The sequence below is a fragment of the Monodon monoceros genome, unplaced genomic scaffold (genome assembly GCF_005190385.1).
Source record: "Monodon monoceros isolate NGI ecotype Baffin Bay Population unplaced genomic scaffold, NGI_Narwhal_1 Super_Scaffold_21, whole genome shotgun sequence".
Taxonomy (NCBI): domain Eukaryota; kingdom Metazoa; phylum Chordata; class Mammalia; order Artiodactyla; family Monodontidae; genus Monodon; species Monodon monoceros.
In genome coordinates, this window is record NW_021703778.1 from 67,127,871 (window position 1) to 67,151,820 (window position 23,950).

Consider the following 23,950-nt stretch of genomic DNA (forward strand, 5'->3'; position numbering starts at 1 on the left):
GGTCTGTGTCTCGGCAGTGATTTTTTTTTTTTTTTGGTTGTTTTTTAAGATTGTGGAAGCAGCTAGAAGACAGGATCACTGTCTCTAACAGAATTGGTAACATTTAAGCACATACAACTAAAAGCTCATTAAATTTTATTAGCGTAGAAAATTTCGTTGTTTGCTAGTATAAATCTACATGTTGGTAACGGTTTCTTTCCCTGAGGGTGGCCCCAGTACTGGGATGGAGCTGTTTGCATGACAGACTCAAAGTACCCAATAAATCTGTCATTTCACTTTGTTCTGTTGGGTCAGAAAGGGCCTGTTTCCAAGGAACAAACACCCTCAGATTTGTTAAGGAAATGTTTCATAAAAGATTCCTTAAGTCAGGTCTTTTAACTGATTTGGCCTTGGGGTCTGACTTCACAACCCTCTAATATGACACCATGGCTTTTGAAGTCAGATTCTCAGCTTTCTGTTAGTTTTCTACACAATCCAGCTTTGTTCACTCTGGTACCGGTCTGGGGCCTCACCCCACACTTGCTTGCGGCGGATCACTGAGCTTTTGATAAAGGCCATGGACTGACTGTATTTTCACCATGTGCCTGTAGGCTAAGCATGGCTGGTTTTTCTTCTGCTAGCCTGACACGAGTCTGGTTGAAAATTGTGTCTCTATAAGTTAAGAATGAAAAGATAAGTTATATTTACAAACAACATTGAAGTGTCATACCTTCCTTTGCTTGTCGGGAGGGTCGGTAATATCCACATAACTGGGCTTCAGTGAATGGTTCAGCCAAGGCCACAAAATAAGTCAGGATCAGAGCTTGATTTATGGTCTCTAGTGTGGTGTCCTGGACACTAGAATGTGCCCTGTCAGCATTTGAAAGAATAAAGGTCATCAACTGAGGAGAAATGCATTTGGACAGGTTCTTTTGAAAATTATCTTTGTATACACATACCCATGTTGGCATCATGTGCTTTGGGGTAGGGCATTTCAGCAGGGTTATAGTGTTAGAAGTTAACCCTAAAATGTGTGAGTTTATTTTAGCTCTGTGATCACTCAGGCCACACTTACATAACTAATAATGATTTGCTGCTTATTAAACTGGCTGACTAGTGATCCTGTCTACCCCTAAACACCTGGGGGAGCAACTGAGGGGTGCATCAGAAGTCACTTTCTAGGTTGGTTTGTTTTTTGGTGGTTTTTTTGGCCATGTGAAGCAGCATGGGGGATCTTAGTTCCCTAACCAGGGATTGAACCCGTGTCCCCTGCAGTGGAAGCGCAGGGTCTTAACCACTGGACCACCAGGGAAGTCCTCTAGGTTTGTTTTTAATGGTACAATTTTATTCATAGTATTCAGAGTATTTCTTTGTTTTCAGAGTAAGCCCCAGTCTCCAAAGAGAACTGCTTCCCTTCTTCCCATCAACAGTGGCTCCAAAGAAAATGGGATCCATGAGGAACAAGACCAAGAGCCACAGGATCTCTTTGCAGGCAAGTATGGACTCAAAACTTAAGCTAGGAATCTAGCTTAAAACGTAATAAACAAAACATAATAAAAGGCAGTACCTGCCATCACGATTCTTACAGGTTTAGGGAGTAAGACATAAATATACAGTTATTTAAGAATGTGATTTAGACAAATTGTTAAACAATAATATAAATGTGGCCAGAGGACTGATAGAAATATTAGGTCACAGGAGCTCAGAGGGGTCTGAGGTGAGACTAAAGCAGTGGTTTTAGACTTTTATGACCAAGACTCATAGTAAGAAATACATTTTGTGTCATAATCCAAAATATTTATGCACTTGTATAAAACTAAAAGTTTTATTAAATGACTTGCCTTTACTACCCTCCATACAATCTGAAATTTTCAGTTGTTTCTCTTTTTTTAAAATGCTGTTTGTAACCCACTGAATCACTGTCACAATTCCCCAGTGAACAACAGACTGCAGTTTGAAAAATACTAGTATAGAACAGAGTTTCTCAATCTTGGCACTATTAACATTTTGGGCCCAATAATTTTTTGTTGAGAGGGACTGCCCTGTTCTCAACAAAAGGTGGTCCTTCCCCTGCACCACCCCCAAAGACATTTGGCAATGGTTGGAGACATTTTTGTTTGTCACACCTGGTATCTGCTGAGTAGAGGCCATGGATGCTGCTAAACACCCCACAGTACACAGACAGCCCCTCACCAAAAAGAATTATCCAGCCCAAAATATCAGTAGTGCCCTCATTGATAAGCTCTGCTCTAGAGTGATTTTGTAAGACTTCTTGGAAGAAGCAGGATTTATGTAGGAAAAAGAGAAAGGGCGCAAATGGTTAGGCAGGAAGTATATGGTGTGTTTGAGGGACAGTCAGTAAACTCAGTGGGCCAAAACAGGGGCTTCTTAGAGATGCCATGGAAGGTAAGTCTGGAAATGTTGTTTAGGAGGATTTTAGATAACAGTAATAATTAGAATTTGAATTTTCATCCTAGTGCCAATTAAGAGCCATTGGTAGTTTTGAGTAAGGAAAGTGATATGGGCAAAGTGAGGAAAGACTGACCTGGTAAAATTATTATATAAAATGGATTGCAATGGACAAAGACTGGAGATGTCAGAAGGCAATCACAAATTAGTTCAAGAATAAAATGGTAAAGACCAAAAATAAGGTAATGGAAATAGGAAAAGAAAGGTGAAAACTTTTCAAAAACTGAAATCAACAGAATCTGGTGTTGGTGATTGGATATAACGGGTGTCCAAAAATAAGGATTGAAGACAGTCAAAAGTTTCAAGCCCAAGGATTAGGAAGAAAATGGTACCATTTTGAGAACTACATTCTACAGAAGAAACTAGCTTTGAGTTGGAAGGTGGGGAGAGTGAGTTTGGGTTTTAGATATTTTAAATTTTAAATGTGGGGATCAACTTCCTAGAGGTGGTAATTGAAACTGCCATGTGAATGAGACCCTCAAAGGAGAGAATGATAAGGAAGGGAAGAGATGAGAGGGTGGACTTGGGAAGGGAGGATCTTGGGAGGACTCTCACATTTGAACTCGGTGCGAAATTAAGACATGACAAGGGAAGAAGAGGTTAGAAGAAGGAATATAAAGATTTCAAATATTTTCCAATTCCTTTCCTCTATGAAACTTAAGTGCCCACTGTTCATTCTGCTAATGTTTACATTTGGGATAAAATTTCTGGAGGAGAAATGCAAATAATGAATCATCTAGGTACATGGCAGACTGCAAAGAAAGTTTTTCTGTCTTTGGGAACTTAACATTTATATGATTTGCCCTTTAAGAAGACCTGAAATCTTGGTGTGACTGAGTTACCCCATGGTTGGGTTTTATATAGGAACATGTAGAAGATCTTTATTAGGGACATATTTATTGCTGATGAAGGTTCTGATTTACTTCATTCCCCAACTGTTTTCAAAAGCAGCCAATGACTGCCTCATTACTAAGAAAGGAACATAAGATATCTATAGAAAGGAATGCCTACAGTGATACATTTAGTTTAGGACTTGAGTAGTTTCTCAGATATTTCAGTTATTGACTGTGGAAATTTAAATGTTCTAATACTTTCTACATGATTAGTTTAGTGATGGTCAGAATCTCTGTGATGGAGTCCAGTGGCTCTTCCATTACTCTTATCAAGAGTACAAAGAAAAAAGCATTTTTGATGTAAGTTTTGTCACATTTGTCACAGGACTCTCAATAAAAAATGCACAGCTCTTCAAAAGGCTTTCAGTAGCACTCTAATAAGCCAAAGGTTTTAAATGTTTGAATTCCTGTTTCGTTTTCAGTCACATTTATTGGATTGGATAACTTAATTATTTATGTGGTGCCTGCATGATATGAATTTCTTAAACATACTTTAGCTGGTTGCTTGCTTCAAAGAATCCTATCACCCTAGCATGTTCATTACGCATACTTTTTGTGTGGTTTGTACTCCTACAGTAGGGCCAGATTATATTACCACCTCTCTTTTCCTGATGAGGAAAAGAATCCTGATAGGATTCTGACAGTCTGGCAACCTTGTTTATAGACATGATTAACTTTTTTTTTTTTTTTTGTGGTATGCGGGCCTCTCACTGTTGTGGCCTCTCCCGTTGCGGAGCACAGGCTCTGGACGCGCAGGCTCAGTGGCCATGGCTCACGGGCCCAGCCGCCCCGCGGCATGTGGGATCTTCCCGGACCGGGGCACGAACCCGTGTCCCCTGCATCGGCAGGTGGACTTTCAACCACTGCGCCACCAGGGAAGCCCTTTTAATGACAATAACATTGATCTAGGACCTGGTTATGCCTTATAGACCCCTCTGTCTGGTTTCATTTTAGCTCTAAATGAAAGTCTAGAAAAGAAAAAGAAACAGTTCTCTTTGAATTCCCTAAGGCTAGAATTGAATACTTACTGATCAGGCCAAACCCTAATGGATGTTTATATTTTTCTTTATTAAAAAAAAAAAAAATCTCAGTTATTTAGGCTTTGAACTTCTAGCTCCATTGCTCCTAGCTGAGAGTGCGTTCTTATTATTTGCCTAAGAAATTGTAATGCCTAAAAATGGTACATAATGCTCTTTTAAAAGTCCCCTCCCTAGAGCACTTAGGGAATGAGTTCTGTTCAGCTGAGATTTTCCTAGACAAAGACAGCTCTTTAGCACTTTTTTTTTAAACTATTTTGATTAGAAAGATTTTCAGATATTGCAATATATTTTTATCCCCCTTGGACAGCGTATATTAAACATAACTTAATCTTTGCAAGATGATCTAAAACTGTAATTGTGAACATTCTTAAACTGTGGTAAAACAACAGTGTCATCTTCAGATGTGGCAAACAGTACTTTTCCCCCAGTGTTACTGCATTTGTATCTTAGGTCCATTTTTTCTAGCTTACAGTTTTTCTGACTCTTCTTTCATTATAAAATATCAACTATTTTTAGATGCCACAGTGGAGCTATCCCTGGACAGCACACAAAATAATCAGAAGAAGGTGCCAGCCAAAACACTCATTTCTCTTCCTCCACAGGAGGCCACAAATTCTTCTAAGCCCCAGCCAAGCTATGAGGAGGTGAGAATTTGTGCTGTTGGTCTTCTTTTGGATGTTTAGGACTGTGCTGCCAGTCTGAAGTTCAGTTGAGTTTGAACCTTGATATAACATGTATGACTCTTGAAGAAGACTCTTATGGTTAATGGACAGCCAAAATCCAATAAAGGACTCTTTCCTGGGCAGAGTATCTGTTACCCAGAAGATGGCACAGAGGCTTTCAATGGTCATTAATGATATTTAGTGTCCGAAGCTCCCATATTCAAGAGTATAGTGTCTCCTCATTCCCTTCTTAGCCTGACAGCAGCAAGTCTTCCAAAACCTAGTAATTATTCGTTATGATCAAAATAATGTTTTAAGAGAATAGATGTAACAAAGACCTCCGTGCAAGCTCCAACTTAAAGTAGTGGAAGTTGCTTCATCAAGATTGTTGGGAATGGACAGAGCTGAACACTGATGTGTAGAAGGATATATCTAATATATGTTATTATATTGATGTAATGTTAATGCAGAGTAAAATTAATATAGCCTTTTTTGGGGTATCTCACGATTTGTCTTCTCTTTAAAAGCTAGAGGAAGAAGAAGAGGAAGACCAATTTGACTTGACAGTTGGTATAACTGATCCTGAGAAGATAGGTAAGTGTACTTGGGACTCCCTGTGATGTTAGGATATGGCTGTGGAAAGCACAGTTAGCTAATTTCTTAATGGTTACCTCCAGAGCTGAACTAGCTAGTGTGAAATACTTCATCATTATCTTTCCTATGAAACTATGCCCCTTGCTATGCTTCCAAGGCCAGAAACAGCAGTTACCAGTACTTATTTAGGCCTTTTCTGGCTTAAGAAAGAAAAATCAGAAAATCAAATATTATTCGAATCCCTTTTTAAAAACCCAAAATTGGCTTCTCCCACAGAGTTGTTGACACCATTTTATTCCCTCTTGAGATCATAAATTCCATTTAAGCACCCTAAAAACACGTTTTAAAATCTTGGGATGCTGGATTTATTTTTCCCTCAAGAAATTTGGATTTCTTGTTACATGTCTTTTTACTATGTACTCTTGATATTCTAATAAAGTGGGGAAATCTGCATCTCTCTTTCATAGGTAAAGATTAAAGAACCCAGGTTGAATTTTGATCAAATTTAAATTAGATTTTCAAAAAGCACAATACTTAACTTTGACCAGAATGTGGATTTTTAGGATAGCCTTCCTGTGTCTCAAGCTTGTGAGACCTTTTAGTGAGCGGAAAGCAAACAGGCCTCGACTTTCCTTGTTCCAGGTATAGTCTCTAAGAGAAGAGGCTGCACAGAGCTTTTTCCTCCTATTAAGTAAGGGTGATATTTGTATGGTTAAGAGGAAAAATGTGATTTCCAACCCTTTGTCTGTTCTGAACTAGGAACAAGAATTTTTAAAATCTAATTAGACTTTATGCCAAAATGGTTTGTTATTAAACTGTAGAGTTTTACTTTTCCTAGACTGGTGCACTGGTAGGATGTTTATGAGCATCTTATACAATTCCCTCATCCACCAGTAGAGGAAATTGAGAACCAATAAATGAAATGTAGCCTTCCTGTCAGGTCACAATGTATGGCCCGTGGTAGAACCTGGACCAGAATTTTGGATTACATGTTTAAGATTCTCTCTTGCCTCTCTAATATTTATGAATATTCTATATAAACATTGATTTTAGGCTAGTTATTAGCTGCTTTAAATCCTTGGTAGAGGGCTTCCCTGGTGGTGCAGTGGTTGAGAGTCCGCCTGCCGATGCAGGGGACACGGATTCGTGCCCCGGTCCGGGAAGATCCCACATGCCGCGGAGTGGCTAGGCTCGTGAGCCATGGCCGCTGAGCCTGCGCGTCCGGAGCCTGTGCTCTGCAACGGGAGAGGCCACAACAGTGAGAGACCCACGTACCGCAAAAAAAGGAAAAAAAAAAAACCAGAAATTTATTCTCTCAGAGTTCTGAAGGCCAGAAGTCTTGTCATGGTGTTGGTGAGGCCATACTTCCTCTGAAGGCACTAGAGAAGGACTGTTCCGTGCCTCTCCTCTAGCTTTTGGAGCCTCAGGCATTCCTTGACTTACAGATGAATCACTCCAGTCTCTGCCTTCATTGTCACATGGCATTCTCCCTGGTGCCTTCACATCATCTTCCCTTTATGTGTGTCTGTCTCTGTCCAAAGGTCCCTTTTTTATGTAGACACCAGTCATATTGAATTAAGGCCCACCCTACTGACCCCATTTTCACTTGATTTCTTCTATAAAGACCCTGTTTTCAAGTCAGGTCACATTCTGAGGTACCACGGGTTAGGATTTTCAACATATCTTTTTTAGGGGGACACAGTTCAATGTGTAACAGTAATTTAAACATCCCGTGGATCAGATTTATTTAAACACAAATCACTTTTGGTGATAAACCTTCATCCCTTTGCACCATAGTAGATTCTTAGTCATGTCGATGCCAAGAAACCAGCTACGTCAAGATTCATATTGATCTTTATAACAGCACCTTCTGTTTGCGTGGGCTGTGTACTCAACATGAGCTTCTCATTCCCACATGCATCTAAATAAGAGCCTCACTACCAGGATATTGCTTTTGAGAGCCTTGGTAATTTGCATATGTCATTTTCAACTTCCTGAAATTATTTAGGAAATTAACAAATTTAAAAGTGCTGCATTTCTAGGACATTTCCATATCTTATAAGCTCTGGACATGAAAGTATGTCTCTTTTTTTACACATTGCCTCAGTAAAAACAGCTGATAAGCAGGCAAAGTGTCTGAAGATCCTACTTCACTACTGTGTTTTTATGTATGTTTGCACTTAGTCATTCCTTAATTGCAGGCACTAAATCATGGAATTGACCTTTTGGACATTTGACCATGACTATGCAACTGTGAATGAAAATTTGAAAGTTTACAAAGTAAATTTAGATTTTTTTCCTTTTATCGGTGGTAAGCATCCTTAGTAGTATTAGGCGATATAATTTAAGTGGTTTAGAAGAGAACTAACAGTGGTAATAAATATAATTTCTAAAGCTTTACTTAAATAGTTTCTGGTTTTTGTTTGTTTTTTAACATCTTTATTGGAGTATAATTGCTTTACAATGGTGTGTTAGTTTCTGCTTTATAACAAAGTGAATCAGTTATATATATACATATGTTCCCATATCTCTTCCCTCTTGCGTCTCCCTCCCACCCACCCTCCCTATCCCACCCCTCCAGGCGGGCACAAAGCACCAAGCTGATCTCCCTGTGCTATGCGGCTGCTTCCCACTAGCTAGCTATTTTACGTTTGGTAATGTATATATGTCCATGCCACTCTCTCACTTTGTCACAGCTTACCCTTCCCCCTTCCCGTGTCCTCAAGTCCATTCTCTAGTAGGTCTGTGTCACATTGCTCTTTTGGTAGGGCTTGGATAGATGAAGAAAGCAAGCCCTCTCTTCCTGTACAGTCTCCAACTTCTCTGTGTAATTTATAATAGCAGTTATTCCCAGCCATCTCGGTGAACCCAAGTTGTAATATGTGACCCTGCAGGTCTAGAACTGCACGTTCCTCCCCTGGGCCCTTACCCCAGGACCAGTTCAGAGGCTTTGGCAGCTAGTAATTGTTGACCTACGTTTTCCTGGTTGGTGTGGGGAAGAATCGGGGTGGGAAGGAAGGGAATGAAACCAGCCTAATGTGCCAGAGCCCAGCACTGGAGTTATGTCTGTCTCGAGTCCAATGTGTGTCTTTTCACTGCTCAGGGAGTCAATGGTGCCTTTATGTCCCTAAGTGGTTGAGGTCAGGACACTACCACAGAGAAAAACAATTGCTTGAATCCCAAATTATTGAACAGTCAAAGCCTTTTTCAGAAAAATAATTCCTCCAGGAAAGAGAGATTTGTGTGACATCAGGCAGCCGAAGTGTCTTCCTGCCAGGCCCTTTGCCCTGGGTGAACATGCTAGATGAGAGGGGTCAGTGTCCCCCAGCACCAGTGGAGGGACCGGCGCAGTACTTCTGAAAGAGCAAATGGAGCCCAGAGCTAGCTTAGGGTAGAACTTCTTGTTTCCTTTTACATCATTTGCTTCCTTCTCCTCCTCCTGCTTTATACAGCAAGAGAATTGTTTGGATTTAGACAGATGTGTGTAACTAGCCCAAATACTGGCATGGCAACAAGCGATGGATTGTCAGTATCCAGTGCTGCTTTGTGGAGGGTATAAATAGAGCCTGGCTTTGGAACAGGAGGCTGACTCTCTTGTCTGACTTAAACTGGGGCCCAGCCAGCATCCATGGGGCCATGATATGTGCCACAGAGGTCCTGAGACAAAGTAGGAACTGGATTATAGGATAGTATATAAAGCTTAGAGATGAAACAGATATCCCTTCTTGTACACAGCTCCTGTGGCTGGCTTATGATTCCTGGTTAAATGTTAGCAAGATTAGTTCTGCTTTGGTTTACAGAATAATCCTCTCCTGCTTTCTTTTTCTCCCCACAGGGGATGGTATGAATGCCTATGTGGCCTACAAAGTTACAACACAGGTGAGTCCAAATGACCCTGCTGATGACCACCTTAATAGACTTGGGTGCTCATACCAAGAAGGTCATCATTCAGATTATTTCTGGGTATTTCTTTAGTTTCTTTGTCAACATCTTCCTTCAAGTTTACTCAAGATGGAGCAAGTCTGCATCCCCTTGGTAATCTCATCTGAGCCTTTCCACTTTTCTTCCAGAGAGCTAACACTTCAGTGTGAAACTTTGTAAGTTTTATTAAGACATGTGGTGTATCTGATATAGTACCATCCCTCTTAAGAGCTATGTGGCTTAGAGCTAGTTTGGCGGATCACCCCAAACTATATCACCTGTTTAAAAATCATCAGTTCTTCTGAGGTTTCCTATGTGGAACTTCTTTTAATGCTCTCCCTAACCTTTTGCCCCTCGGGTCTGGTCTTCCTTTTTTATATAATATTAATGCATACAAAACTTACACGTTGTTGTATGCAGGTTATGAAGCATAAAAAATGAAGCCCCGAACCTACCACCAGTCTTAAGATGAGTACCATTGAATCTACCTGCGTGTTTCTGCCTCTCCTATCCCCTGCCTCACACCTTAGAGGCGACCACTCTCCTGAGTTGTCTCTCATTTCCTTTATTAAAAAGTCTTCCCATATGTATCTCTAAACAATGTACTGTTTTGCTTTTTTTTTTTGAGTTTCATTAAAATGGTATCATGCTAAATATAGTGCTTTCTTTACTACCATTGTTCCTCAGACCCATCCATGTTGTGTGTAGCTGTAGTTAATTAGTCCATTTTGTGATTATAGCATAATACATTCATGTTCCTGTTGTGAATATTTGGCATGTTTCCAGTTTTTGTAATTATGCGCTGTGAACATACTTGCACATGTCTTCTGGTGTACACATAAGAAGAGTTTCTTTTGGGTATATACTCAGGAATAGTTCCCCTGGGTCATAGGTAGTGCAAATGTTGAAGAAAAGGAATACAAACTGCTTTTTAAAGTCCTTGTGCCAGTTTATACTTCCATCAGCGGTATGTAAAAGTTCCCATTGACACACTTCTCTGCCAGCAGTTGGCAAGGCCCCACCTTCTTAAATTTTGCCTGTCTGGTGAGTATTAAATGATCTCTCAATATGATGTAGGCCTAGTCTTTTTTACTAGAAGTTTTCTTTATATTATCCCTCTACTACTTGTTGACCTGCCCCTGTGTTCTAGATCCTGTGACACTTTAAAGGTTAAAGTGTCTACAGTATAGAGATTTCGTCTGACCCTCCCCCCTTAGGGGCATTGTTTACTCTGTCTTTTCTTCCGTTTGGCTGCTTTAATTCCAGCAGCTAATACCCTTAATAAGTCAGTGCAGGGTGAATGGGTTAATAGAGGACCATAGAATTCTAGCTTTAAACTAGATTGCAACATCTCTTTCCTTAGAGCAAGGGCCCTTAACCTGCAAGTAAAACCACATTTGAATTTAATTAGTTGCCTTTGTAATCTAATGTATATTATTTTATGCACTTAAAATCATTATTCTGAGAAGGGCTCCATAGATTCCCAGACAGCCAGAGGGGATTATAGCTCAGAAAACAAACAAACAAACAAACAAGAGTAAGAATCTCAGAGAAAGTTATTTGCCAAGTGGCTAAATGACAGGGATCTGGGAAAAAGATTCCCTTGATGTCAGCTGGATGACTTTTAAGATACTCATTCATCCCCTATTTAAAATGAGATCGCCTTGTATTTTTTCTTTCCCCAAGACGAGCTTACCAATGTTCAGAAGTAAACAGTTTGCAGTGAAAAGAAGATTTAGTGACTTTCTGGGTCTTTATGAGAAGCTTTCAGAGAAACACTCCCAGAATGGCTTTATCGTCCCTCCTCCCCCGGAGAAGAGCCTAATAGGTAAGCCTGTGGTCTTTAATTCTGCTTAGATTCTTTCCTTTGCATTCTTTCTGCCATATACTTTCTACTTAGTATATGAGACTACTTTTAATAGCAGCATAGACTCTTGCAGTTAGAAAAGAAGTATTTCCGGGACTTCCCTGGTGGCACAGTGGTTAAAAATCCGCCTGCTAATGCAGGGGACACTGGTTCGATCCCTGGTCTGGGAAGATCCCACATGCCGCGGAGCAGCTAAGCCTTGTGCCACAACTACTGAGCCTGTGCTCTAGAGCCCACGAGCCACAATACTAAAGCCCTAGAGCCCGTGCTTGGCAACAAGAGAAACCACCACAATGAGAAGCCCATGCACTGCAACGAAGAGTAGCCCCCCCTCGCCACAACTAGAGAAAGCCTGCGCGCAGCAACGAAGACCCAACGCAGCCAAAAATTAATTAATTAAAAAAATTATTTCCAGCATTTTCCTATAAATTACACGTGGTCTAGAGAAATAGTATGTTTTGACATGGTCTCTTTCTTTGAGTGCAATAGGAGGCTCTGGTTTTAGCTTCTACAGTTGTGTGTGTGTGTGTTTGTATTGGTATCCTGGAGTCTTCAATGATTGCTGTTCCTTCCAGATTGAAATGTACTAACTGAATGAGGGGAAGGAGATGGGGCAAGGAATCTTCCCATTACAATCAACTGATGTCTGTTAATCTCTACTCAGAGCCCCATGGCCCCCTTTTAGAAAACATATGCTCTGGAAATCCCAGAGCGTAGAACCTTCAGCACTTTAAGACTAGTTTAAAAATTGACTGTCATGAAAAGAACCTTTTGTTCATGCCTGCTCGTGACATAGACGTGGACTTCGGTTGTATTTTGTAGAGCTGTCCTCATTGCCTTCCTCCTGTGGGCTTTTTTTTTACAGCCTTATGCTTTTCATGATGATATATGGGGTTTTTTTTTTTTTTTTTTTTTGCTTTTTAAATTCTTTTCCAGGAATGACAAAAGTAAAAGTTGGGAAGGAAGATTCTTCTTCTGCAGAATTTCTTGAAAAACGGAGGGCTGCTCTAGAAAGGTAAGTACCCTAAAACTATTTTCTTGAATACCATGAGAACAAATGAGAAGCAGAAACTAAGACTTAATTACGATGAGATACTTGCTGGAGTTAGTAGTGGTGAAACTTGAGTGAATTAAAGATTCCTACCTCCATATTATCTCTAACCTTTCCTAAGTCTCTTTCCTTCCCACCTCAGGAACAGAACATCTTCTTTTCTTTCCCCACCTTGAGTGAGCAATCAAATTCTCCTTCAACAGTCAAACATGAATGGCTCTGAGGTCACTTTCTGAGCAGTGATTTTTCTTCCCTTTTTGGAAACGTGAAGAATATGAACTTGAATGTGCTTGTACTTAAGTGCCTTATCTGAGGACATTTTAAAGTAATGAGAGACATTGTACCCCTGTATGATACTCCAAACCTTGTGAGGCCGGGTCAGCTAACCAGATAACTCCTTACCCCGTAGGTACCTTCAGAGGATTGTGAATCATCCTACCATGTTACAGGACCCTGATGTCAGGGAGTTCTTGGAAAAAGAAGAGGTTAGTATTGTACGAACTGAATTTCACAATTCATATCTGCCCCTGTGAAATGAAACTAGTTCATTCAACAAATATTTGAGCACCCGTGTATAGCCTAGTCTCAGACTACATCCTAGTTTGTAAGCACCCAAAAGTGACAAGTATTCTTCAGCCTCTGAAATAAAAGAAGCTCTGCCTGCAGTCAAAAGTAACTGGTTGTAGGGCTTCCCTGGTGGGGCAGTGGTTGAGAGTCTGCCTGCAGATGCAGGGGACACGGGTTCGTGCCCCGGTCCGGGAAGATCCCACATGCCGCGGAGCGGCTGGGCCCGTGAGCCATGGCCGCTGAGCCTGCGCGTCTGGAGCCTGTGCTCTGCAACGGAAGAGGCCACAACAGTGAGAGGCCTGCGTACCGCAAAAAAATAAATAAATAAAAGTAACTGGTTGTAGAGGTCAAACTGCAACCTAGTTTTGTCTTTGTCTTATTAGATCAACACAGTGATCTGTTGGGCAGGTCCTTGGAATGTCTTTCATAGGTTACTACTTGGCTCAAATTGAATGCTTATTTTGTGCCAGGAGCTGAGGGGTTTTAGTTCAAAACCAGTTACCACAGAGCACAGAACTGCCAGCATATAGCAAAAGTGTTGATTCAAGTGGACAGTCTTTTTTAACAGGCTATGCGTAGGCTATTCATGATTGTGAAAAACTAGAGACAGCTCAGTTGCTAATAATTGGAGAATTAGGTGAAATATATCGATACAACAAATACTTAATTCTCATCATAAACAGAGAATATACAGAAATTCATTGGAAGCATACATTTAAAGAATTATGAGGGAGAGGGATAAATTAGGTATATGAGATTAACAGATATGCACTACTATATATAAAATAGATAAACAACAAGGATTTACTGTATAACACAGGGAACTATATTCAGTATCTTGTAATAACCTATCATGGAAAAGAATCTGAAAAAAAATATAACTGAATCACTTTGCTGTACACCTGAAACTAACACAATACTGTAAATCAACTATACTTCAGTTTAAAAAAAGAATTATAAAAAGTGAAACATGAAACAACATATAAATACAGCAGAAGAAATATGTTATGTTAGTCATTAAGGATCAAAAGAAACACTGGAATAAAACAATGTTATATCTCATAGGAAAGAAAACTAGAAGAAAATAAGTGACAGGGTAGGACTATTGTATTTATTTTTTTCATTTTATTTTTACATTTTTCTTTAATTTGCATATCCTATGTATTACTCTAATTAAGAAAATGGTACTAAGTATATGGGTTATTTTCCCCCCCAAAATGAACTCTTTTTTTTTTTTTTGCGGTACGCGGGCCTCTCGCCGCTGTGGTCTCTCCCCCTGCGGAGCACAAGCTCCGGATGCGCAGGCTCAGCGGCCACGGCTCATGGGCCCAGCCGCTCCGCAGCATGTGGGACCCTCCCGGACCAGGGAATGAACCCACGCCCCCTGCATCGGCAGGCGGACTCTCAACCACTGTACCAACAGGGAAGCCCCCAAAATGAACTTTTTAAATTAAAAATTCTCTGTCTAATGCTCTAAATCTTTTTTCTCCTCTGGGATCCCTAAATCCACTTTTCATTTTCACGCCCTGCTTGGTACCCCTAGAGCAGGGTTTCTCTCCAGTGGCACTGCTGACATTTGGGCTGGATCATCCTTTGTTGTGGAGGCTGTCCTGTGCTTTGTAGGGTTAGCAGCATCCCTGGCCTCACCCACTAGATGCCAGTACCCTCCCCCACCTCCCTGTCCCCAGTTTTATTATTATTTTTTTATAAATTTATTTATTTTTGGCTGAGTTGGGTCTTCATTGTTGCATGCTGGCTTTTTCCAGTTGCAGCGAGCGGGGGCTACTCTTCGTTGTGGTGCCTGGACTTCTCATTGCGGTGGCTTCTCTTGTTGCAGAGCACAGGCTCTAGGCACGCAGGCTCAGTAGTTGTGGTGCGCGGGCTCTAGAGCGCAGGCTCAGTAGTTGTGGTGCACAGGCCCAGTTGCTCCACGGCATCTGGGATCTTCCCGGACCAGGAATCGAACCCGTGTCCCCTGCATTGGCAGGTGGATTCTTAACCACTGCGCTGCCAGGGAAGTCCCCCCTGCCTCTAGTTTTAATAAGCAAAATTATCCCCAGACATGGCCAAATGTCCCCTAGCGGGCAAAATGGCCCTGAGTTGAGAACCAGTGCCTCAAGAGTCCTGGGCACTAAAATCTAATTGTTCAGCGTGGTATACTATATACACTATGGATTCTTCAGCATCCCTTTCATGCCTTCGGAAAGGAGTGGGAAGACTGAACTAGTCAAATTGTTTCTAAGTATTCGGAATGCTTGACTTAACTAGGTTGTCCCTAAAAGTAGCCTCAATCTGAATAAATTATGTTCTTGTCCTTGGACCTTTGTTCACTGAGGAAAATCCAAATGGAATTGCAGCACGACTTCAAAGTGTCTCAAGATTTTAAGTCTAGCTGTGTGCAGAGTATGCATCCAAAAGAACTTCTGACTTTTAACAAAAGCGTGTTTGGTATTTAAGCAGTTCATGCCTAGGTGGGCAGACTATCTCAACCTGAGGTCACCTGGCCACATAACACACTCTGCTTTCTTTCTGCACACAATATCAGAAGCTGAAAATTTTGCTGATTCTATTTAATGTGGTCCTTTGATTTTTTTTTTTTTCTCTTTACATGCTAGTTATGGATTTGTCTAACTGCCTTTGAAAATAACAAGCTACAGTTCAAATAATTTGTTTGGCAAGTTTTGGGCATGCCATCTGATGGATACTAATTCTTCTGAACCTAAAATAGGGGCAGCAGATAACTTGCCACCCTGCCTTCTTGGTCTTGTAGCTGCCACGCGCCGTGGGTACCCAGACATTCAGTGGTGCTGGTCTCCTCAAGATGTTCAACAGAGCCACAGATGCAGTCAGCAAAATGACCATCAAGATGAATGAATCAGACATTGTGAGTAGCCCTGTGCCTCTCAGCTTTCCGTACCCCCTCAGGCTTATGGGTCAGAAGCCTTGAGGAGTCCTGAAATTTCTGAGATTAGAGACTTTCTTTTTATGATAATTCAGTCCCTTTAAAAAACAAACAAAAAAACTGCTAAGGAAAGACTGCTCTACACCTGTATGAGTAGCCTCCTTTAAAGCTCTGGGCCTGTGTGTTTCAGTGGTTTGAGGAGAAGCTCCAGGAGGTAGAGTGTGAGGAACAGCGCTTACGGAAACTGCATGCCGTTGTAGAAACTCTAGTCAACCACAGGAAAGGTAACAAACCTCCGAAATGCACTTGGAAGTGGGGGAAACTGATGTCTCCAGTGAGCTGGAGATGGGAGGGTATGCTGTTCCCAAGCCTCAGCCATTCAAGTTGAAATTCTCAGCCCACCTGGTCCTTGATGTTCTTATCGAAAAGATATGCCCTGCATCTCCTGGCAAGAAACATGACTCCACCACTGAGGACATTGTACTCTTTACCTGGGAGAGGTACAGGGAAGCCATCCCAGTTACAGCTTGACCTGGGATGTAGGCTTCTGTTGGTGGCATTTGAGTTGGTGGCTTATATCCAAAATGATGTTACATGCCTTAGCTACATGGTCCAATGAGCAATATGTAAATGCGGGAAACCATATATGTCTCTTGACCCTTCTTCACCTTTCTTTGGTGAGATTTACTTAAGAGCTAGTGAAATTTACCAAGTTTGAATGCTTTCCTTTTCTGCCTTAAACATGCTGATAATCAGAACTCTAAACAGGCAGAAAACCATTAGAATGAGGGCAATGTAAGGGTTGGCAAAATATGACCCAGCCCATGGGCTGTATCTGGCCATGGGCCTATTGCTCTGGGTTGGGAATGGTTTTTCCATTTTTAAAGAGATGGGGAGGGGGGGCGGGGAGAGTGAACCAAAGCTTAAAATACAACAAAGTTGTCCTGCTCTGGCGCATGCAAAACTATGCAGTGTGCGTACACTCACTCTTGCAGAAGGCTGTTTACCACAAGCTCTAACGTAAAAATCAGAATCATGCCATTGGCCTGTTTTTATTAACTGGCCCCTGGTTCTCCAGGAATATTGGAGCTGCTTCTTCCAAGTAAGCCTAACCTAGGGAAACTAAGATCAGCAGTTACCTCTCCCTGCTCAAGTGACCGAGCTGCATTGCCCTCACTTTCTGAATACAGTTAGCTGTGGTGTAAGTGACTAGGTTACAGAGCCCACAGTTGCCAGACATGCGGGGGCCAGCATTGCTAAGGCATCCATTGCAGTGCCAGCCGACTTGTCCCTTTTCCTTGGGAGATCAGAGGTCTCTGCTATCTTCCTCCTTCCAGAGCTAGCGCTGAACACATCCCAGTTTGCAAAGAGTCTCGCCATGCTCGGGAGCTCTGAGGACAACACAGCATTGTCACGGGCACTCTCCCAGCTGGCTGAGGTGGAAGAAAAGATCGAGCAGCTCCACCAGGAACAGGCCAACAATGACTTCTTCCTCCTTGCTGAGCTCCTGAGTGACTATATTCGCCTCCTGGCCATAGTCCGTGTAAGCGTCTCATTCCTTTCCTCTTTCTCCTCCACTTGATTTAATTTGTCTTTTCCTTTGCTCTTCCCGTTCCCAAGATGGTTTCATCCATTATAGCTCGAAATAATTTTTTCTACTCTCAAAAGAGAAGGTGTCTCGTAAACCAAAAAGTCCATTAAACTTTTAGTTATCACTGAGTCACATTGAGGCCCACAGCCAGTTTTTTAAATGAATTTGGAGAAAAGACCACTCTTGAATTTCCAAGTAGGGCCCTCCTTATTGTTGAAGCTGGACAGTATCCTCTATGCTCCTTTCTTCAAGCAAGGTTTATTAGAGACCTGCGGTCTTGTCCCCCTGGAGCAGTGACTTCCTCAGTCCTTTGGTCTTTGCCTCCTTAACAGTAAGCGGCGGCTTTGCCCTGGTAAGAGCTCTTGCTGGCTTCCACTTGTCCCTCCAATGTGGGCAGTCAGGTAACTAAACAGAACTGGCTTGGCACTGGCTGCATGGAGGAGTGTGGCCAGGGGGCCAAGAGAGCTTGTCACCAGAGCCCTCTGTGAGCTTTGCTGACCACACCGGTAGAAACACTGCAGCCTGCCCCTCAGGTCAAGCACCTCACCTTCTCTTCTGGTGACCAGGGCACTCTGGTTTCCCCTGACCTTTCAGAGTGGCCAAGGAAGCTTCACCGGGCAGTGATATTAGCTCTCACATGGCCTCCCTGAGACAGAGGAAAGAGCCAAGAGGGAGCCTGGCGCCTGCCCTAAAAGGGCCTGAGTCTGCCTGACCCAGGTTGGGACCAGAATGTATGAGCCTCTGAGTTGGAGCAGAGCCACCTCCACTCCCCGTCCCCAACCTCGCCCTCGCCAGAGAGCTCCTGTATTGTCAAGAGCCAAGCTGCACCCAGGACTCTCATTTCCTCCGTGGTAGAGGTGCTTAATATAGCCTGTGAGGTTGCTCATTGTCCTCTCCCCTTGCTGTTTGCTTTGCTGCTAACTCCAGAGTGATAAGAGGCTGAAAAAATAACCTGCTTGGGAGTTTTTGGAACTGGTCAGACTACTTAGACTGGAGAGCCGTCCCAGGGAAGGGTTCTCTCTGGGGAAGCTTTCAGAGAGCAGTATTGTTTGGGGTCTCTGGAGAGCTCAGCGCTTGGATATGACCTTCAAGCCAGGTGAGCCAGTATGGACAGGGGTGAGGGAGGCCTAGCTGGGGCAGCTCGCCTTAGAGCACAGAACTGCAAGCTCGTCTTTTTTCAGAGACCCCTCACCTGCCCTCCTCGTAATCATGAGCTAGCTATGGGGTCGGAGAGATGAACAGATGTTTCTTTTCTGCTGAACCTGCAGCTGTACCACAGTTAGCCCAGGGGATTAGGTTGGATTTGAGGTCACCCTTTATCTAATCCTTTGACATTCAGCTGTTTAGAAATTGAGGTGAGCAGCAGTGACAATGCGGGGGAAGGTAACTTTGGTGTCATTTCACTCCCTAAGGCTCAAGTCTCAGCAAAGGCCTGCACTAAGGAGGCCTAGAAAACATCCAGGGAGCTCTTGTAGGGAAGGGGAGCAAAAGGAGCAGGGCTGGGAGGCTGCCCCAGACGCAGGTCTTTCATCCAGGCCTCTTGAAGCCTACAAAGCCAGTGGTGGTGCAGGATGGTTTTGTTAGGCCAAACAGCTATCCTCTGGAAACACTGATTGTGGTCAAGGAGCTAGAAACATGGAAAACCAGCAGGTGGACTTTGGAGAGCTTCTTGGGGGCCTTGATAGCCTAGAACAGTTGAATGTATGGATGAGATGAAAGCAGTGTGTCCCTGTGGTAGGTTTAAGTGTTTATTTAAAGATCTGTTAAGCTCACCCTGTATATTGTTCGGGTATCAGTTTAAAGTTTGCTTCCTTAGGTTGGCCTTCCCTGATGTATCTCCCAGGCTAAGCTAGATCCCCAGTTTTATTACAGTACTGTGCTTGTTTTCTCTGTACTCTTTATACTTATAATTACTTATTGGCAATTAGTAATACAGTGTCAGCCTTTCCTGTTAGATTACAAGCTCCATGAAAGCAGGCCCATGTGTTTCATTCCCCATTGTATTCTTAGCTCCTGGCACATGGCAGACACTCAGGGAAAGTGTGTAGACTCATGAACTGACTGGTCTGAGAGAGGCAGTTCCAAAGCCATAGGACTGGGCACCAGCATCAGGCCACCTACTGTGCTCCCAGCCCTCCAGCCTTGGGAGTAGCATGAAGCAGCATGGCGCTGGCCCACTGGATCCTTGGAGAGGAGTCTTACCCAAGCTTGTGCTTTTGGATGTTAAACTTCCAGCTGGGCACTAACACGTGGCTGCAGAACCTGCCCTTGCTCGGTCCTTCCCTAGCACAGCTGCTGGGAGAGCCCCCCAAGGCAGAGCCAGCAGAGCTCCTGAAGGGCTGGTTGTGCTCTTCCCCAACCTCCACCTTCACAGGCCGCCTTTGACCAGCGCATGAAGATGTGGCAGCGCTGGCAGGATGCTCAAGCCACACTGCAGAAGAAGCGGGAGGCTGAGGCTCGGCTGCTGTGGGCCAACAAGCCTGACAAGCTGCAACAGGCCAAGGATGAGATCGTAGAGGTGAGGCCCCCGAGGCAGCCCAGCAGGGGTGTTCTGCTGGCTCCTGAATGAGCCTGGGTCCCATCCCACCCAGATGCTTAGAACCCCACAGCAGGCAAGAGAACTGATTGAGTCTAAAGGACAGCTGCTGGGGAAGCCTCTGAGAATGATCCAGGCTTGCCATGAGACCTGGCCCTCCTTGTCCTTTCCTGTTCCACTCAAACTTGCCAAATTAGAATCTCTGCAGGAGCAGTCCTGGCTGGGTCTTTGAAAAGCTCCAAGATGATTCAGATGTGCCCCCCCCCGGTAAGAACTAAATTCATTTCTGTGGGGCTCCCAGCTTTGCTGGCGAATACCTAAACCAGAGCCTCTGGGGTACCAGAGCTTTCTTAGGAACCAGGCTTGGCCTGAGGCACACGGCATCTCTTTCCCAGCCAGCCTGAAAGATGGCTTTCTACTGGACTCTGGCTTACGTGCTGAATCTCCATATCTAATCTTACCCAGAGGGACAGACAAATGCCAATTGAGGTCTCAGATACAGAATTTCTATTCAAAGGTAAAGACTTAATACCATAATATATTAAGTGATCCTTTCTTTCCTTTTCTTCCCAGTGGGAGTCTCGGGTGACTCAGTATGAAAGGGACTTTGAAAGGATTTCAACTGTGGTCCGAAAAGAAGTGATACGGTTTGAGGTGAGATAGAAGATCCTACTTCTCACAAGTGTGCAGTGCCTGGTTTAGTAACATTGTTGGTTTTGTCCAAGTCTCTATTGAGTAGGGAGACAGATGGCGGTGCCAGTGACTTGGCAGCTGTTGTGAACAGGCGTGGCCTTCTGTGTGTGTGTGTGTTCATGTTTGTGTGTTTGTTCCTGAGGCAAAGTGGCTGTCCTACACTTGTTGCTGGACCAGAGCACAAAACAAAGCTTGCAGCTGTCATAAACCCTCTACTCCCCTTCCCCACCCTGCCACCATTCAAGAAAACCTTGCAAGAGGCTATTTGGCTGGAAATTATAGCCAATCCAGCTGCTGTCTCTACTTTCTGAGGCTGTGCTCAGCCTTGGTCAGCAAAAAAAATCAGCACCCTATCAAGAGGGGAAGGAGCAACTGTCTGGATGGTCAGTGTAGAATCCTGTCTCCTTTAGAAAGAGAAATCCAAGGACTTCAAAAACCACGTGATCAAGTACCTTGAGACACTCCTGTATTCACAGCAGCAGGTATGTAACTTATGCATGGCTTTCATCCTCTCTTGCTTGCTCCGAAGGCCAGCTGCCTACTTATGGCTTTGGTGACAGGATGATCTGGCCCTGCTTCAGAGGGGCTGGGCCCTGCTTAATCAATACTTGAAAGTAGGTCCTGGTTCTCTAACGTGGCGCATCCAGTAGGGTCTCTTCCTAAGCAGGATTGCCCTAATCCTACAATGAGTTAGTTTTTAAGAACAAACCCCAGCTCTCCTCTCCCTATAACCCCGTGATACCACCTAACCCTCTTGAGGCTGAGGCCCCAATCAGTATGTGAAACAGTGGCTGCCTGTGAGGAGCTGACTGAGCTGAGCCAAGCTGTGGCCCCCATGGGGGTACTTCCTCCAGGGTAGAACCAGGACTGTCTTCAGATATTGCCCTTGCACTTGATGCTTCCCTCAGTCTAGAGAGGTGAGGGCAGTGTGGCTGGCTGGCCAATCTGTCCCAAGGTCCACTGTCAGCAAAGCCATTTCCTCAGCTTGGCCTTAGCCCAGGCCTCCCTGTGGGTGGCTGCGGCACTTGGGAGAGTGCCCTGGCACTGTGCCTGTTCCCCTTCCAGGCTCAGGCTCTGCCACTAAATGGGGACACTTGCTTACTGACCCCACTTCTTTGCAGCTGGCAAAGTACTGGGAAGCCTTCCTTCCTGAGGCAAAGGCCATCTCCTAATGGACCAAGGACACCAGAGTCCACCTGCCTGACGCTGCCTTTTTATACACTGTCCTCCTCCACCTCTGCTGGACCCCAGTGATGCATCCTGCCTAGCCTGGACTTCACCCCTTCCTCCCTGCCCCCATGGCCAAGCTGTCCCCAGTCACTCTAACCAGTCCTTCATTTAGCTTCCATATATATTTTCTTACCTGAGAGAATAGTTTCTTGCTTTAAGCAAAAAACCTATACTAGATGGTGGAATTATGGGATGGGGTGGAGTATTGATATAAATATATAAATACAAATGTATATTTTTCAGGATGTGGTTAGGAACTGGGAATAACATTTTCTGTTACTCCTGATGGTGCCATGAAAAGATTATGTAATAAAATACTTTAAAATCGGGTCACATGACTCAGAATGGTGGTGCTTTTTGCTTTAGGCTGGGGAGCAGTTGGGAAGCAGGTCTGGAATACTCCTAACCAAGAAATGCCCAGGTATAGCCAGGTATAGTTACTTCCTCTCCACAGGAGTTCACAAGCTTCTGCTCCTGCTTCCCTATGGATCTGGAATTTCCTTTTCTCTGTCTACCTCAGCTACCTGTTCTGAGGGTCTCTTAATCTGTATAACTCTTACTCCTACTTCTTTAGGGAAGGAGTTTTAAACACATCTCTTATAATAAGAGAGACAAAAGCAATTCTCCTGCAGAGGAGGCCAGCTTTCACTTTTATTCCTGCCCTGTTTCCCTCAGCTGCCCAGGGTTCTCTGAGAGTCTTGCTTTCTGATCGCAAAGCCTTGCGTTCTGAACATCTTTTTGCTGCCCATCAAAGCGTGTCCTCAGTAGACTGGTCCATGTTAAAAATGTAAAGGACTGATAAGGACTTAGCACTTTATCCCACTGACAACAGAACCAGGCACTCTGGCTCTAGATAAAGTCATCCCAGAATTCCTAAACCTTCTGAGTTCCAAGAAGCTTCACTATCTGTGCGCAGGAGGGAGCATGCCAGCAAGAGGCCCGAGTGTGGTCAGCACAAGCTGAGGGCGTTCAAAGGGGTCTCTGTGCTGGCCTGGCCAGGGAGGCCCAGTCTTGGATGCACCCGTGCTGGGCTTCCCCTCAGCTGTCCGCAGCCGCTAAGCTTGCTGGTCAGAGCAGACTGTGAAGCTGCTCTGTGGGACAAGCTGGCAGGCTGCATGCACGCAGGAACCTCCCCACTCCCAGCCCTACCAGCTGCAGAGATGCCCGGCTCTGTCAGCTCTTGTGGGGGCAATGTCAACCTTTGGGGAGGGCAGCGTGAGGCAGGAACCGGCAGTAAACAGCAAGCAGCGCTGATCTCCAGTCCACCAGCCTGACGGGGAGTGCCAGTGCCGGCAAGTACTTTTTCAATATGTGGATTTTTTTTTTTTTTTTTTTAGAAAAAGTCACTCAATCTCTCCCTCCCCGCTAATATCCTTTTTTTTTTTTTTAACATCTTTATTGGAGTATAATTGCTTTACAATTGTGTGTTAGCTCCTGCTGTGTAACAGTGAATCAGCTTCCCCTAATATCCTTATTACCACCTTTGATTTTATCCTTCCAGTCTTATATGCTTGCTCTGCTTAGTTGTAATAATATACACATAAAATATTTTGTATCCTGCTTTTATCATTCAACACTGTATAAGTTATAAGCATTTTTTCTATTTTGTTATCTATCTTCACAGACTTTATTTGTAAGGCTGTGTAATTTTAAGGCTTCCATAGAGTGACTGTACCATAATTCTGACTCATCCCTTGCTGTTGGATTCCTGGTTTGTTTGGTAACTTTTAAAATTTTAATATGATTTTAAACTTACAGAAAAGTTACAGGAATATCACAAAGAACTCCCATATATCCTTTACCCACATTTACCAAGTGTTTACATTTTTATCCCATTTGCTTTATGACTTACGATTTGCTTTATCTGTATTTATATGTTGTATTTTCTGAATCATTTGAGAGTAAGTTGCAGGCATTGTACCCCTTTACCCCAAAACTTCAGTATGCCTTTCCTT

At 43.4% G+C, this 23,950-nt stretch overlaps 1 protein-coding gene across 1 annotated transcript in view; it reads left to right on the forward strand.

Annotated features, from left to right (window-relative positions):
• SNX1 (sorting nexin 1) overlaps nucleotides 1-22,325 on the forward strand; it is a 35,753-nt gene extending 13,428 nt beyond the window's left edge. The window contains exons 2-15 of the mRNA XM_029238158.1: nucleotides 1,360-1,471; nucleotides 4,898-5,025; nucleotides 5,571-5,637; nucleotides 9,473-9,516; nucleotides 11,245-11,386; nucleotides 12,362-12,440; nucleotides 12,886-12,961; nucleotides 15,814-15,927; nucleotides 16,136-16,229; nucleotides 17,283-17,488; nucleotides 19,911-20,054; nucleotides 20,646-20,726; nucleotides 21,176-21,247; nucleotides 21,887-22,325. Coding sequence (XP_029093991.1) covers nucleotides 1,360-1,471; nucleotides 4,898-5,025; nucleotides 5,571-5,637; nucleotides 9,473-9,516; nucleotides 11,245-11,386; nucleotides 12,362-12,440; nucleotides 12,886-12,961; nucleotides 15,814-15,927; nucleotides 16,136-16,229; nucleotides 17,283-17,488; nucleotides 19,911-20,054; nucleotides 20,646-20,726; nucleotides 21,176-21,247; nucleotides 21,887-21,937 — 1,410 coding nt within the window. The 3' untranslated portion in view covers nucleotides 21,938-22,325. The remainder of the gene's footprint in view (nucleotides 1-1,359; nucleotides 1,472-4,897; nucleotides 5,026-5,570; nucleotides 5,638-9,472; nucleotides 9,517-11,244; nucleotides 11,387-12,361; nucleotides 12,441-12,885; nucleotides 12,962-15,813; nucleotides 15,928-16,135; nucleotides 16,230-17,282; nucleotides 17,489-19,910; nucleotides 20,055-20,645; nucleotides 20,727-21,175; nucleotides 21,248-21,886) is intronic.
• The last annotated feature ends 1,625 nt before the right edge of the window (nucleotides 22,326-23,950 follow it).